General features: G+C 40.5%; 2 protein-coding genes across 2 annotated transcripts in view; both read right to left on the bottom strand.

Annotated features, from left to right (window-relative positions):
- Nucleotides 1-302: 302 nt before the first annotated feature.
- Nucleotides 303-979, bottom strand: LOC148017014 (pentatricopeptide repeat-containing protein At4g18520, chloroplastic-like). Its single transcript, XM_087663145.1, has 2 exons — nucleotides 512-979; nucleotides 303-428 (listed from the first exon to the last, which is right to left on the bottom strand). Exons 1-2 carry the CDS (start codon nucleotides 977-979, stop codon nucleotides 393-395), a joined length of 504 nt encoding a protein of 167 aa, XP_087519271.1. The 3' UTR covers nucleotides 303-392.
- Nucleotides 980-1,251: 272 nt separating this feature from the next.
- LOC148017013 (L-gulonolactone oxidase 5-like) overlaps nucleotides 1,252-17,552 on the bottom strand; it is a 29,386-nt gene continuing 13,085 nt past the window's right edge. The window contains exons 2-5 of the mRNA XM_087662718.1: nucleotides 2,532-2,756; nucleotides 1,934-2,226; nucleotides 1,789-1,859; nucleotides 1,252-1,733 (exon numbers count right to left, since the gene is read on the bottom strand). Coding sequence (XP_087518844.1) covers nucleotides 1,252-1,733; nucleotides 1,789-1,859; nucleotides 1,934-2,226; nucleotides 2,532-2,756 — 1,071 coding nt within the window. The remainder of the gene's footprint in view (nucleotides 1,734-1,788; nucleotides 1,860-1,933; nucleotides 2,227-2,531; nucleotides 2,757-17,552) is intronic.

Here is a 17,552-nt window from a genome sequence, read left to right as displayed (position 1 = left end):
GATACAATTATGCAAGCAATAATTGGGCCTTACATGCTGCATGGTGAGACTCGATTAATTGCCATTGCAATGTGGGCATGTAACTCCTCCCTCTCCTGCATGCAGAGGGAGTTCAGTATACCCTACAGTCAAAGCATTCCATGAGGCTGCATCTTGTTTGGGCATTAAGTCTAATACTCTGTGTGCTTCTACAAGAAGACCACAATTAGCATACATATCTCTGAGTGTGTTGGTCATTTCTGCCTCAATTTCCCAACCCCTTTCCATTATTTTAGCATATACTTCAAACCCTGATTATGCACCTGTTGAAAGACCACATGCCTTCTGATCCAACAGAAATGTGACACAGTCCGGATATATGCCTTCTTCCAAATCCATCTGTGTGAAGCAAGTCAGCACTTTGTCAGCCATCCCATTTTCCACATATCCTGCAATCATTGCATTCTATGAGACCACATTTCGAAGTGGAAGCTGGTCAATTACTAGGCTTGCTTCTACAAATGGGCCACACCATATCCACAAGGGTGCTGCCCATGTAGAGTTCTGCATCAAGTCCTCTTTTGGTTATGGCTGCATGTATCAATTGGCCGGTTTCTAAAGATCCAATAATGCCACAAGCTTTTAAAACACAAACAAAAGTGCTAGCATCCACATGCAAACCTTCCTGTAGCATCTGTTCAAAATAGTCAAGAACTTCCTGACCAAGCCCACAATCAGCATATTCAAACATCAAAGTGGTCCATGAGACTGAATTTCTATGAGGCAGCACATCAAATGTGAGATAACCTTCTTGAAGGGAACCACATTTGGTGTACATATCAAGCAATATGCTGCCAATGAAAGCTTCTTTCTCCAGCCCTCGTTTTGTTGTTCCAGCATGCAGCATGCTACCGCATTTTACATCCACGAGCCTACTGCAAGCCATTATTGCAGCAACATAGGTGAATTTCGAGGGTTTTACAAAATTCTCCTTCTTCATTCGGCGGAAGAGGTGCAGGGCATGGAGAGGGTTCCCTTGATCATTGAAGTAGGTGATGATGGAGGTCTAGGAGTGCTCGTTCAGAAGGAAGGGAGGGACACGATCAAGCACACACTGCACATTAGACAAGCACCCACAATCTGCGAGCATGGGGATGAGGTAGTTGCAGAGGATCGGGTTTGCCAATTCCTTGCGGCGATTGCACATGTAGGCATGCAAGTGCTTGGCTGAAACTCCATCCTTCTTGTGCCTGCACTCCTGTAAGATGCTGATCAGGCTCCTTTTCTGCACCACTGCCTCTTCCTCCACCACTGCAATGTGGGCATGTAGCTCCTCCTCTCCTGCATGAGAGCAATACCCCGTGCTGTTCTTGATGCAGAACCAAGCAAGCTTGCCTGGGGGACATGGTTTCCTGTGGTGGAGCAGGAGGCAGTGTGGGTTCCATGACCTTCATCATCTCTAGTAGATTTCAACTCTAAGGTCTCATTTATGGGTCCTCTTGTAGACTCAAGCCATGCCCTCGAACACAGGTGCCTGTTCTTGCCCCAGTGTGATTTCCCCCCATATCTCCCCAGCAGCATCTGCTCCACCTCATGCATTGCCCCTGTGTATAGCAGCGGCTCCATGGACCTCCTGACTATCATCTCCCACATCACTGAGTCCTCGCGCTCCCCCAGGTACGCCATCGACACCCCCACGAAATGCATCCAGATGCTCCCAATCTGCACCAGCCCATACAGTCCCTGCGGGTCCGCTTATCGGAGCTTCTTCACCTTGGCAATCGCCTCGCCGATCCTTGATGCGGATACTGCGATGGATATGTAGTGGAAAGACAGGCCTTTTATCAGAGGATTCCACACACAGGTGGAGATCAAGCTTCCTACTCCGATCTGCCATGTTGTACAGATCATGCATAGCATGGGCCCCTACAACATCGTCACTGATTAAGTCCACCATGTTCGACGACATCGCGATCGAGACCTGTGGCCGGCCTCCCGACCACAGCCGCCACCCGTCTGCATCAGGTTATTGTAGCCAACAACTAGGTAACCTGTGAAGATGTTATCCCTGGAGTTGACATAGCCATCCCTTGTCTGAAAGCGGTGATTCAATATTGCATCCCCCTGCATGCAGACATCGCCAATCTTGTCCCTTGTGTTTGATGCTTTCCCTAGCAAAAAGGGATGGAACAAGACAATATGGTCACTAGTGGTGATGCACATCGACTTTATCAATTTGGGAGGAACCTAGTTACACACGGAGAGTAGATGCTTGCCCTAATTAGAGCACAAACAAAATGAACATGAGTGCTACATTGGTTTTGTAGGATCAGTTCATAGCTTGTCAATGCATATTTAGTCTCAAAGCATGCAAAGAATCAACAGGTGTAGTAGTAGCTGCCTACACCATATGATCACACAGAGCACACACACACCCTACTTTGCTATAGTGAAGTGAGAGGTTCCCCCATTAGTGAGTATATAACTTACAGTTTAATGCCAAGCTCTCGATGACTTGCACCTGGTCCAAAAAGAGGTCTTTCATATATAACTCCATCTCCCTCTTCCTCCACACTCTCTTTGTCATCTAGTTTGAATAGAGTCTTCCTAGAGGAAGGATACCAATAGGCTGTTGTGAATTCATGCTGCTTTGCAAAGTCTAGTATCTCAGATTCCAAGTTCTTGTCACCTTGAATATCGAATGCCACAGACCTCTTGAACATGGACTCCAACTGAAATGTGACCTGGAAAATGACGCCCAACACTCCGAGAGAGACCTTAGTGGTTAATCTCAAAGGAGAGTGGCAATGACTTAGATAAGAAGAGAGTGTATAAACTAGTTGTTTTTGTACTTGTTGCAAAGATAGAGATCATGTAATGGATGTTGCCATAAATCAACTACTTAGATTGATGTTTGAAAGAAGACTTGCTTGTGCTTAGGTATGCTTGTTCTTGGTTGTGATTGATAGAATGGAAAGGATTTGCCATAGATTATGAGTAAGAAAATCAATGAGATTAGTTTTGGTATATCATACTCTCTCTTTGAGTCTTGCCAAAGTTGACTTTCTCCTTTGATTGGGGCTATTACAACCCAGAGTGCAATGGCTCACACTCATGATGATGAGGCCAAACGTACGATGAAGGTTCCCATCTACGGAAGCATGGGACTAAAGGGGGACTCTAGTAGTGTTAATGTTAAACCCAAGTCAGTAGTCCTATGATGAGAGAAAAAATCCTCAGCTTCTAGAGTGCATGGACATAGAGATCAAACCCTAATTCTAGATAAAAGTAAGGGTCAGGGACCTTGGAAAGGGGTTGGATATCAGTACATGGTTTGAGGCTGGAACCCATGATGGTTTGGTACATTTCTTCGATATTGGATGGGTCTTGGTTAAATTTATCAAATAGAAATCACTTTAAGGAAGTGTTTGGGAAAGATTGCTTGTTTTTAATTGTTTTTTAGTTGTATCTAAAGGATATTCAATTAACTTCTTATAATTATAAAGATATAAAGTGAAATTCTTATAATTAAAAATAATTTTTAAAAAAGATATAAAGATTTATAATTATAAATTTTCACTTTGAATATTTTCTTTTGATCCATTGTATTGTAATTATAGTATTCTTTATATTAATAAACAGTGTCCACAAAGGGAAGTTGGGAGGTCACTATACGTATCTTCCATCGCATTGAGGTTGTCTATCACTTCTTTCAAGGCAAGTCATCTCTAGAACCAAAATTATATACTTTCATTTATACTGTCTTGACATTTTATAAATATAGTAACTTTAATCTTTGCATCAAGGGTAAATCATGTCTTCAATAGGTAATTTACGCAAATGTACTTGCAATTACAAGTGTGCACGCACACCTCAAGGATGGCAATTAGTAAATAGAAGCACCTACTTTAGACACAATAATCATGATTTTGTTGGTAACTTGTATCCTCATATTGAAGAAGGTGTTGACAATATGTTGGAAGATCACACAAATAGAGTGGAATTGTCTCATGTTAATAAAAACTGGATGTGGTGCAATTGTGTCGCATACTGTGGTGGTGGACACTATGTGACCCCTTCCACATATTTCAAACATCAACAATTCAAAGTTGTATATAATGGGTCTGGGTGGAAACTTAGGTCTTCTAAGTGGTGATGAGTCATGTTCATATAGTAGGGTTAATAATTTCATTACACAAAGTAATAATTATAATAATAACAATGGCCTTACTGATAGCAGTGACAATAATAATGCAAATGAAACCCCACCATGTGACTCTTTTATCAGGAATCTTAGTAAGAATATCAATGGCCTTTGTCAAGAGGAACACAATGAGAGTAACTATAACTACCATAATGAAGATGATGAGGGTGAATCTAATAGTGAGAATAACCATACTATCCAATCATTAGCTCATCAAATTATAGAGAGACTCATTGAGCTTCAATCACTTTGGGACAAACACCGAATCTCAATTATAGCTCAAGATAATATGCTTCAACTCTTATTTGGGGGTTTGGGTGGAAAAAGAGCTGGAAAACGTAGTGGAGAAAAAGCAATGCTGAGATTATGTAAGCCTTTGATCCAATTACTGGAGACATCAGATGGTGATTTAGATATTATGAGAGTTCCAACATGTTGGGAACAATTAAACATGATGTTTCATGAACTTGGAATGGTTCAACCACAATGTTATAGGCTATGTATAGGTGATGAAACAAATCCCCATGAAGTACTTTTTACCTAGTAATGAGGACTTGTACTATGGAAATGTTATCACATGTGGATGTAAAGATGGTACAGAAAATTGTAAGCTTAAACGTGATTGTTTGACTTGCTGTGAGAAGTGTAAAAAATGTTTTAAGCCTAGAAAGAACACTATAGCTTTTGATTATTTACCAATAGGAAAACAAATCAAACTTCGAGCTCGAAGCAAAACTTTTTGTCATGACATGCAAACAATGTGGCATCAAAAAGATAGGTGGTTAGGTAAAGAGATAGATGAGTACCCCAAATATATAAATGAATTTTGGGATGGGTCAAAATGTAGAGAAGTTCAAAGTTTTTGGAATCCAAGTGTTGAATATGAGATGGCTATTGTGTGTAAAAAGATATAATGTAAGAAAGTATGTACTACATTCCCTAGATCTCGTTTTTCAGAAGTCCTAGAAAGAAGCTATAATGAAACAAATCAAGATTATAACTTTGTATGTAAACAATGACGTTCTCGAAACCAACATAAAAAACATATGTTGAAAGGCTATCCTTGAAACTTGGCTCTTCTTCTCCATTGGGATGGGTTCCAAGCATCTCGAACAACTCAGTGTGATTGTGGAGTGGTAGAAAAGATTCTACTATAGGTGTCCTTCTCGTCTTGTTTCTACCTTTGAATCCTTGCAAAGCCATACGAAAAACTAATGATATATTTCATGCCTTTTTGCGGCATTTAATTATTGAGCTAGAAGACCTTTATGTTAATGGTCTTTACATTTTTTATAATTTTTCAGTCAAATGTATATTTGGAGATCTGATAGGCCATTCTAAAACATGTAGAATTCGTGCAATGTTAATGATGGTTATTGGGGACCATCCTGCACAATGTAAAATAGGCTCATTTAAAGATGGTGGTCAATTCTCTTGTCGCATAGACAAAGCTCATGCAAGTCTAGATGTTAGCAATCCCATCCTTTCAAGGTAGATACATGTACGATTTAAATAGATACCAGGTTAGGTATCCACCAATCAAACGAAAAGTCAACGATATGGTCATAGCCTTATCCAGAGCAAAGAGAGCTTTGACAATAGGTGAGAGGGAGAATGTACTAAAGATAGAAGGGTTGTTTGGAGAGTCATCACTTTGGAGATAATACAACTTGTACGGGTTAGATTTTCCATTAGATTTAGTATATGATACAATGCATATTCTATCACTTAATTTATTTAGTAAATATATATAATCTCTAATGAAAAATTTATCAAACGAGACAAAGAAAGTCATTGACAGCTATACAAAAACAATCTATAAGCTTGCTCCTGCTTTCATTTGATATGGATAGTGGCCGCATGCTCCAAGTAAATATTGTGAAAGTTTTAAAGCACAAGAGAATCAAAATTTTATACAATGGTGCTTGCCATGTATCATAAGCATTGTAGAGGGTATGCCAAAGGAATTTAGTGATCTAGGTATTCTTTTGGTGGATATAGAACATGCATTCTACAATTATAATAGAGAAAGGTTGGTCTAAGAAAAGCATAGAAGTAGTCCACACTTTGCTTGCAGCTTGGTGCATTCGAAAGGATGAATATTACCTCTTCACCACTAGAGCATGTAGTAGGAAATGGCGAGTTATTAGACGACATTTTGAGACATGTCTCACATGACATTTTTTGGTGTTATACCTTTTTGCACATGGTTGTTGGGGGTAAAGGCGCCTTTGCCTAGCCACTCATGTATTACTACATTGACAATACCCGCCACTGCACATTGCAGGTGGCGCACGCCCATCACTGTCACTTTATTCTTTATTCTTTTAGTGACAGCTTGAATAAAGAAAGGCCCAGACACACATTGTGACTGTTGGAGTTCTTGTTTAGTCTCTCTCTCTTTCTTGCTTTTGCTCTCCTGCCATAGCTCTTCCAAGAAAGCTTCGATCCTTCTCACCTTTCAACAGGCATCAGAGCATGGTTGTTCGAGCATTCCGACTTGGTTCTTGGCATCTTTAGCTTCCTATTGATTACCTATACTCATTGGGTCTCCTTCTTGATAGACATAGCTGACTTTCCTGAGCTCCGGTCACTCCTTGGCTTCTCGAGCACCTACCCGACCCATTTGGGCACCCTTAGGGCATTCCTTCAAAGGTATTGGAGCTCTATTTTGTTATTTTACTTGAGTCCACAGGTTTTGTGAAGCAGGGCAACCATGTTCTCTTACTTATTGTGATGCTACTCTTTACTGGTGACTTTGCACTTCAAGAGGGAGCTCTTGAGGGTCCTTGACTACTCCCCCAACCTTGCCTTGACCTTTCCCAGCCCTTCCACAAGCCCCAGGTCAATTTGGGCCAACTTGAAGACCTACAAAAAATTCGTTTTTTACTTTAGCCCTCCCTTAGTACTCATTGGTAGCTTGAAAACACTTCATTTAGCACTTGGGAACACCCCCTTGATGCTCAACATTGGTGGTTATCATTGGCATTGATTTGTGAACTGATTTACTGCAGTCCATGTAATAAAGCATAAATGCCTAGCATAAATTCCTTAGTCTAAGGTCTTTCTTCTTATTCCTAGCCATTAGGAAACAATGTTGTAGTAGTAGACAGTTTGTCACTTAATCCCTTGTTTCTCTCTGAATATGGCACCAATCCCAATGCTTAATAGCTCTATGGAAAGCTTATTATATGGGGATATACTAGATTTATTAATATCTCAACTTGCAATAGGATATATAGGTAGATTGAACTCAAACAGTGTATTCCAGACAGCCTGTTTAGGTGCAGTCCACTAGACCCCCTATTAGTAAATTGGCTGTAACTTTTGCTTTCGATGTCAGATTTACAAAATTTTTGATTCAAATCGGAGCTTAGGATCCCCTCTTTGAATCAAGCTATTAATATCCCAAATCAGATCATGACAGAATTTTCTGTAATAGGAACTGTGTACTTGTCCAGAGAATTCCTGCAACCTATTAACACCCTATGGAAACCTTGCTTGACCTTGTAAAAATAACCTGAGTGAAGGAAACCCTTGTAAACCAATGTAGCAACCACGAGAGGATTATGAGGAACCTGTAGGGATCAAGAAAAACTTGTAGATGGGTATATACCTGCTGTTTTATCTGTCAAACACCTGTAGGTGTCCTGAAAATAGAAGATGCTATGCTCCTCTTCCAATGGTTCACCAACCACTTATGGAACCCTGATTATTGCTGAACAATGATGTACTTGGGCCATACTCTGATGATGAAAATGTACCTACATCTAAATTTGAAAATAGCATGGGCTCGGAGACAAGAGGGGTGTGCAAAGTTCCACCTCAAGCCGGGTTGTGCACCCCTTCAGGGTCTTAATCGGGAAGGGAGGGTCACCTCACTCTTGGCCACCATAGCTTGGGGTGCATACCTTGCTGCAGCCTCTCATCATTTGATTCTCAACTAATATTGGTAATACCATTTCTTGCCAAGCCACCTTGGCTATGGCTTCTTGGCATTTATGTCTATTTCTTGTATTTTCAGTTTAAAAGCTTGCTGTGGAATTTAGCTTTATTACATTGGTATGAGAGCATGGACTTTGATCCATGGGAAGTGTCATTTTCCAGGAGAATTTAGTCATTGGGACATGAACCAGTTAACTGGAGCACCAATATTTGGTCACAAGGCTTGGTACAGTTCAAACCGTGACTAGTCAGAGTTCTCTGCAACAAGTTGGGACTAATTTTGAAGGCTTTTTGAAGAAGATCTTGAGGAAGATGGAGGTCCTTGGCCGAAATAGCAGGGCGTGGTCAAATGGAGGTCCATTTTGAAGTCTTTTGACCCTAACTGAAGTCTAAGTGGGGTTACAGTGGTTAAACTGAGATTACTTTTTGGGGACAGTTTCTCTCTCTTCTTCCTTTCAAGCTTCTCTCCAAGAATCCATGGAGTCACTTGCTGAAATCTTCTTCCAAGATCTATTTCCTCTTGAAGGGACATCATAGCCTGATTCTTCGTGCCAAGAGCTCCAGATTGAGTAGCATTGTACTCACCTTTGATGAGTGTGATCAGCCAAGACAGCAGGCTGAATCGGTGCATTTTGTGCTGAATTTTTTGCTCATCTTCTCCCTGTTCCCAACAATCAAAGGCATCACCCATGGCTTGAGCAATCAGTAGTCATCAATCTTTGAGTCTCCATTCTAGTATACTCAACTGAAGGCCATTCTCTTGAGCATTCTTGAGCTCTCAAACCCTAGACTAAGGCATTTGTGCTTTATTACAGTCCAAGTCTGTTTTCCACAGTCCACAAGTAGCCATAAACAGTGTTAGATCAGCACTTTATGTTTATGCTTGGTTGGTACTGACATTGGTTGCTTGATTGTGGTCCCGAATGTGGCCCAAATGCTAGGGGAATGTATGCCTATGATGTGAGATGATTTTGGGGCTGAATTTACACAGTCATTGACTATTTTACATAGTCCACAGGTAGCCCGAAACAAGGTAGCCCCCTGCCATTACACTTTATGCTCATGCTACATAGTCATTTGATTCCCGATTATGCCCGGTTGGTGCCCATACATATGGGAAAGTATGCCTATGGTTGTCTATGTTTTTGAGCTTGGATTGAGCCACTGTTTGCTTATTTTTGGATGTTTATTTATTGCTGGAATGTTGTGGGCTGAAGCTTATTTGCTTATGTTTGGATATGCCTATTGGATTCGGGCTAGGTCTTGGATATATACATCGATGTAGTGATTCTTGAGGATCGACATAGAGATTGGATTCGCTCTCGAATCATTGGTTGAGCTGGAGCTTGCTTCACATAGCATTGGGATCTTCATCTCTGATGTACTTATGGCATGTACTTTGCTTATGTTTGTTTGACCGGTCTTGACATGCTTGGCCTATGCCACTACTACATGCCTCTTACATTGTTTGGAGTTGGATGCTACTGAGCCTTGCTTTGGCTTGACATTTGATTGGCCAGAGCTTACTCTGGCTATTTTATGACTTGCCAGAGTTACAGTTTGGATGTACTTGATGTCTATGGACGCTATGTACGGATGCTACATGGCCCATATGCTCATGAGGTCTTATTGATGCTTGATGTTGGATCTTCTGGCACCAGTGCTATCAAATGCCCTTGTTGAGCTTCTTTGCTTGATATTTACGGCTTTTGTGCCAGTGGGAGCATCTTGATATGCTTGATAGACATTAAGCAGGTGATTTATGCTACTTGAGCATTCGGATACTTGAGATTGGGATCTTCACTTGGATGTTGCATGGTTGATATGCAGTGGTTTCACAGATGTACTTGGGCTGATTTGGGCTTTGCACTCCTTGAGCATACACCTCTTTGTGTCAGGTCTTGCCAATGTTGTGTACACTTTGCCCTATTACACAAGGGGTGTGTCAGCTTACTAACAGATTCATTTGACATGCTTGGGGTGTTTGCTCGATGTATGTTTGACTATCACATGTTGATTTATGCCTGCTTGATATTGGTTATACTTTGACAATCAGTGTGGTTGACTTGGTGCATTCATTTTGCCTACAATTTGCTCTCATTGTACATGTATGTAATTTATTATTGCAAGTAGTTATGCATGGACTGATGTGAATTTTCTTCACTTGATGTTGCATGGTTGATATGCGGTGGTTCTCACAGATGTACTTGGCTAATTTGGGCTTTGCACTCCTTGAGCATACACCTCTTTGTGTCAGGACTTGCCAGTGTTGTGTACACTTTGCCCTATTACACAAGGGGTGTGACAACTTACTAACAGATTCATTTGACATGCTTGGGTGTTTGCTTGATGTCTGTTTGACTATCACATGTTGATTTATGCCTGCTTGATATTGGTTATGCTTTGACAGTCAGTGGGGGTTGACTTGGTGTTTTCATTTTGCCTATAGTTTGCTCTCATTATACCTGTCTATAATTTATTATAGCAAGTAGTTATGCATGGATTGACGTGGAATTTTTATGTTGAATCATCTTGATTTTATGTACTTTTGATGGTACTTGGTGGGCAGCATCATTAGCTATTAGTTCGTGGTCATTTTGCCTTGGTTTTGGTGGTATTTTGGCTATTTACAACAGAAAATAGCAAGCAATTTTGAGCTGCCTACACCATTTTGGACTGCATTATGGCATCTTCTTCCATTGTCAGTGTTATCTTCAAAATCATTAAGCTCGATGGTATGAATTATGCCTATTGGAAAAGCCAATTTTGGCAAGTATTGGTGCAGAAATCTTAGATCAAGATGCATGGCGAGCAGCCTCAAACTATGATTGATGACGAATAGGATAAGCTTGATGAGTTATGCAAGTCCGCCCTCATCTTGTCTCTCACTGAACATGTGCATTACAATGTGATTGAGGAAGCATAGAATGCTTGGCAGCTTTGGGATAAAATTAAGAACCTCTATGACAAGAATTGTCTAGCAAGTCGGATGTATTGGTGGCTAAAGTAGCTTATGGACCTGCACATGAAGGAGAATATGACAATGTCTACTCATTTGAGCCAGTTCCATGCTATTTTCAAGAACTTAACTTTGTAGGGTGTACTATCTTTAATGATGAGGTTACTCCATTGTTTTTGCTTGGGACTCTGAGTGAGTCATGGGATGTATTCCACATTGCTTTATATGCTCCTACTACTATTTTGAACTTGCTTGATGTAGAGAGTGCTCTTCTGCACGAAGAGATCAACTGTAAGAACTTGGATGCCTCTCGTGTGTTGCATGCTTTGACTGTTAGAGGCAGAGATGGTAATGGAAATAATGACCGTGGGTATGGACGTGGTAGAGACTCGCAGAAGTCTAGGTCTAAGTTGCGTGGTAAGTTGTGTAGCAAGTCTCGTGGGAGAAATGCTAATGTGACATGTCATCATTGCGGCGGCAAGAAGGGTCATATATACCCATAGTGTCATGAGTTGCGCAATGAGAAGCGCAAAGAGAAGGGGAAAGACAAAGTATAGGAAAAGTCCTCTAATCGTAGCATTATGCCTGCGAGATCCAGTGTGAAAATCAAGGAGATAAATGTCATGTAGATTGATGACCTCGATGGGGAGTACATACTTGCAGCTAGTTCTGGTGATGCTACGCCGTTGATCGAGGCTCACTCTATGTATGGGCACTGCTGGCTTTTGGATTCTAGTACTTCATTTCATGTTACACCATGCCGTGAGTGGTTCCATTCCTAGTGCACTGTCTCTGGTTCAATTCACTTGGGTGATGATAGGTCACTTGCTATTGTTGGCATTGGGGATGTACGGCTGCTGCAGTTCTCTACTGGTAGTACTTTTCTATTATAGGATGTACATCATGTATCTGCGCTTACACGCAGTCTTATGTCTATAGGGTAGCTTGATGATGCTGGATTTCATGTTTCATTTGGGGATTCTGCCTAGAAGATCACCCGTGGTAGACTTCTGCTTGCTAGATGTACCAAGGCTTGTAGCCTCTACCCTCTTGTAGTTGATGGGTCCTCTGTTGACCATGTTTTTTCAGTTAGTTCCATCCCACATGTATCTCTTTGGCATGCCCATTTGGGCCATATATCCTTGAAGGGAATGGAAATGCTTTCTGGTTTGCAGTACTTACCTCCCCTTAACTACGCATTTTTTGATTTATGTGAGCATTTTCTTTATGGTAGACAGACTAGGAATACACATAAGAAGTCTAGTAGGATATGCATGAGTGAGTCCCTGACATTGGTACATTCGGATGTCTGTGGACCCATGCCCTATCAGTCTATGGGTGGTGCAAAGTATTTTGTGATGTTTATTGATGATTTTTTTTCGTAAAGTTTGGGCTTATCCCATTAAGCTTAAGTTAGATGTCTTGGTTGTGTTTCAGAGATGGCTTGCATTGGTTAAGAACTAGATTGGGCATAGGATGAAATGCCTTAGGACTGACAATGGGGGAGAATATGTGTCACGTGCCTTTGAGCAGCTATGTGATGAGAGGGATATTAAGCGTCAGTTGATCGCCCCCTATACCACCCCACCTCAGAATAGTTTGGCTAAGCAGATGAATAGAACCATCTCAAAGCGTTTATGCAGTATGCTTAGCCATGCAGGCCTACCACAGAGCTTTTGGGATGAGGCAGTCAGTACAGATGTGCATGTCATCAATAGATCACCTACTAGTGGTTCGGATTTCCAAGTTGTAGAGGAGGTATGGACTGGGAAACCTCCGTCTTATGCACATCTACGTGTCTTTGGATGTCATGCATTCTGCCATGTCCTTAAGGAGACAAGCGGACTAAGTTGGATCCTAAGAGTGTCAAATGCATTTTCCTTGGCTATGGAGATGCAGGCAAGATGGGTTATCGCCTTTGGGATTCATAGGCGTGGAAAGTCATCCGCAGCCATGTACAGTCTTCCATGAAGACAATATGCATAGGCAGCCTGAGAAGGTGGTAGAGATATGCAAGGTTATATTCTAGGAGGAGCCACGTGCTCTTGCACAACCAGTTGAACAACCTGCAGCAGCAGTTGGTACACATGGCCAGGGTGTTGGACAGGATGCTAGACATGCAGCAGAGCCTATAGTGAGACAATCTACTAGAGTTAGACATCTACCTGATCTATTTGAGCCCTCAATGCATTGTGTCTTGATTACAGATGTAGGAGAGCCTCTCACCTATGATGAGGCTATGCGCAGGGGTGAGAGTTGCTCCTAGGAGAGGGCTATGTAGTCTAAGATAGACTCCTTGCATAAGGATACGACTTGGGATTTCGTTTCCTTGCATGCTGGCAAGAAGACCACCCTACGCTTGGTTTTGGCCTTATTTGTATATAGCTTGACTTAGACATGTATCAGATGGATGTCAAGACTGCATTCTTGCATGATGAGATTTAGATGGAGCAGCCTAAGTGCTTTGCAAAACCTGGCAGGGAGCACCTAGTGTGCAAGTTGAAGAAAAGTCTTTATGGCTTGAAGCAGGCACCTAGGGAGTGGTATCATAAGTTTGATGCCTTTATGCAATCACATGGCTACATCATGAGCTCTATGGATCCATGTCTTTACATTAAGATAGCACGTGATGGCTCATTGCTTATTTTTGGTACTTTATGTGGATGATATGCTGATAGCAAGGAAAGCTCATGATGAGCTGGATGCTCTTAAATCTTAGCTGAAGAAAAGCTTTGAGATGAAGGATTTGGGATAGGCCTCTCACATTCTTGGTATGCGCATTAAGCGCGATAGGCATCAGGGACTATTCTACCTCTCACAGAGGGAGTACATTCATAAAGTCCTTGAGCATTTTCGCATATAGGGCGTGAAGCCTACTAGCTATCCATTACCTTCTTATGTGAAGGTTTCATAGGCCGATTGTCTGCAGACAGATGAGTAAAGGGCCAAGATACCAAGATCCCTTATGCATTAGTTGTGGGCAGTTTGATGTATAGCCACTCGACCATATATTGCCTTTGCAGTTGGTGTTGTGGCATGCTATGTGGATACACCTAGCAAGAAACATTGGGATGCAGTGAAGGGTATCATGAGATACGTGAAAGGCACATCAGATATATGTATTTGCTATGGCAGCCAGGATACAGGAGTTGTGGGATACACAAACTCCATTATACAGGACATGCAGATAGTAGGAAGTCCACTTTTGGCTATGTATTCACCTATGTTGGTGGTGCTATCTCTTGGATGTCCAGGGTTCAAAAGTGTACAGCTCTCTCTACCACTGATGCTGAGTATGTTGCACCCATTGAGGCTTGCAAGGAGGCCATATGGTTGGGCCATTTGGTTCATGACCTTTGGATTGATTCTATACCTACGTTGCATTTGGATTCTATGAGTGCTATTCAGCTAGCCAGGAATTCAGTCTTCCATGTGAAGTCGAAACACATTGAGATGAGGCATCACTTCATATGTGGGGTCGTGGAGGATAAGTTTATTGACCTTGTCAAGATATCCAATGACAAAAATCCTATCGATTTGCTCACGAAAAGCCTCACTATTGAGCGCTTTGCCTTCCTTAGGAGATTGATGGGCATTGGATGAGATGATGTGTTTCCTCATCCTATTGTACATGTGTACATTGTATTGTCTTTTCTTTTTCTTTTCACTCCTCACTAGGGTAGATTTTCCTTTAAGTGGGAGGTTGTTGGGGTAAATGCGCCTCTACCTAGTCGCCCATGTATTACTACACTAAAAGTACCCGCCCAGTCACACATTGTGACTGTTGGAGTTCCCATTTGGTCTCTCTCTCTTTCTTGCTCTTACTCTCCCACCATAGCTCTTCCAAGCAAGCTTCGATTCTTCTCACCTTTCAATGGTGTCATCATGTATGGGGATTTAAAAAAATGGCAAAAAAATGAGGTATCTTATGTATCTTTTCATACCAGAAAGTTATTTACCATGGCATTTAAAGTACTACATGAGGAAAGAGATGGCCTTTTATTAATAGAAAAAATACTTGTTCAATGCCACCAATGTATTTCGCTTCTTGATAGTCTTGTGATTGCTAATTGTCAGAGTTCTATTTGCCATCCACTACATGAGGATGGAATATTAGAACTTTCATGTGTTGCAAAGGCAAAGAGAATTTGGAAGGTATTATCTAGGGAACATGACAATTCACTGTGCTTCAACGTGATTAAACAAGGAGTAGGAGCAAGCACTCGTACACCATCAAGAGAAGGTGCAAAAGTGATAATGCATTGTAAGAAGGTACCATAGGAGACATTACTGAGTTGACCCTTCCGTACTCATTGAAAATGTTGATCCATTTTGGATAGTAGAAAGCTTGCCCAATTGAACTTATTGCCCTCTAGTATCTTCATAGAAGCTGTGAATAGTTCCATGGATAGATACTTAGATGCAAATTTTTGCGACATAAACTAGTCCTAAAGGAACTGACATAGCTGCTTTCATACGGGAGAAGAGATATGGGCAATAGATACCCATGAACTGTTAATAAGCTAGTTGATAAGCAAGGGGGTAGAAGTTTCCTTTTTCAAGAGCATGACAATCTCTTCAGCAATAAGTAACTGGTTGTCATTGGGCACAAATGAAGTAGAAATGGGCAAGCACAATGCCTCATTGATATTAGCTATAGATAAACAAAAGGTGCGGTTATAAACCAGACCAGACTGGTTTTTATTAGAAGCCAAGAAGAAGTAACAAAGCTTCTTATCCACAGGCGGCAATGTGAGGGCAACAAATGGTCAGAGGCCTGCATGTAAGATGCAATTTGCCTCTAAAAGGAGGGAATAATCATGGACTGCAAGGGGAACATGCTGTACCACGGAATTGCATATGACCCATAAGCTCATTGCTATACAAGTTTATTCCTATTCCTAAGGATAATAAAATTATAGCTTATGAGACAAAAGATTTATCCCAGCACACTAGATTATTAAAGTTAGGGCAATTTGGCTGTGTATCTCCTTGGTTGGAGAAAGATGATATCGTCATAGGAAAAAATAAAATTGATGACAATACAAATAGCAAGTATTTTCATACTGTAGTTAGAGAAGTAATTGTGGAAACAAAGGAGTGTAGGCTAGCTCTATTAAAATGTGATTGTATATGTCCAAATATTTGGAGAGTAGATGTTGAAGAAAAAACATTAAGACAATGGGACACTTGTATAGCATTAGTCTCAGGCTTTGAAGCTATAAGAAGAAGGAAAGTAATCTTGTCGAAAATGGTGGATTGTGTTCTCTTCCTATGATGTGGAGTTTCTTAAACTAGAATTATTGTCATGCTCTTTTGATTAAGCCTTGATGCATATATCACATCTTTTGGATTCAGTTGATTCTATGCATATGCATTGCATTGTTCTTAAATGAGTAGAGGTTTTTAAAGCATTTCATGTTATATGTCAATCTTATCAAGTCACATGCATGTGTAGGCAACATCTTTGAGATGGCATTTTCTAGTAAGAAAAAAAAAGATTGCCAACCAGCTCCACATAGTGCTATAGGCTTAATGAAGAATAGCAAATCACAAACATTGATTCTTAGAGGAGGCAATGTGGTTGTGTTAGAGACTCCTTCATATAAGCAAATATTTCGACCTCCCAAGTTGAACGATCGTGACAAGAGCAAAAAATATAAAAAGTCATTTTTGTTGGAGTTTTGTAGACACAACCAAAATGCTGTTAATTGTGCAAACCATAGAATAGCTAAAAGTTAGCTAGATGGCCATAGTATACATCATGATTTGAGAAACAATAAGGAAGAGAATCAGAAGCTCATGGATATAATTGATGCAAATCATCACACCATTTTACCTCTGGAATCTCCTGGAGCTTTTTACATATGGAAGAGAGAAGATATATATGTTTATATTCATGATACTTTGGCCGCATGTCGAAAGAATCAAAAGGCAAAAGCACAAGCAATGGGTTTATTTATTGTAAGTCATTTATCTTACTTTTATATTGTGGTTTCATAAAAGTTCAATTTCATATTTAATACGCATTTTCCTTATATATGTAGGGAAAGTCTATCACAACACCTGAGGTTCCTATGCAATAAGAAAGCTTACCAGAGCAAGTAGAGACTAATATTCATGAAAAAAAAATATTGGATGATGAACCTATCCAAAAAAGCATGTGATGTTTTTTAATAAGTATTTCAATTTTTTATTTTCATATTTAAATATAATAAATTCATTCATTCTGTAGAAAAAGTTATACGAAGCAAATAATTCTTATGATGAAGTGGTTACATCCCATGAGACAATGGATGAAAACAATATGACTATAATGGTGTGTACTTATTTTTATATCTTTGAATATTGAGCTTGTAAAATATGAACGTGTCATACAATGACTTATATGAAATGATGAAAACATAGAGGATGCCGAAGAGGATGTGTATCGACCACAATTTGAGGATCAAGTTGTTTATTATA

This window comes from Lygodium microphyllum, chromosome 22 (assembly GCF_053477565.2).
Source record: "Lygodium microphyllum isolate KBCC chromosome 22, Lygodium_microphyllum_v1.1.10, whole genome shotgun sequence".
NCBI classification, from domain to species: Eukaryota; Viridiplantae; Streptophyta; class Polypodiopsida; order Schizaeales; family Lygodiaceae; genus Lygodium; species Lygodium microphyllum.
Note: the sequence above shows the minus strand (reverse complement) of the source record. Positions and strands in the feature narration are given on the sequence as shown.

Bases quoted from the DNA above. Each gene is read 5' to 3' on its own strand.
- LOC148017014 (XM_087663145.1), bottom strand. From the start codon at position 979: ATGAAGAAGGAGAATTTTGTAAAACCCTCGAAATTCACCTATGTTGCT. The intron at 429-511 runs GTGTGGCCCATT...CAATGATTGCAG, and splicing joins GCAGCACCCTTGTGGATATG to GATATGTGGAAAATGGGATG.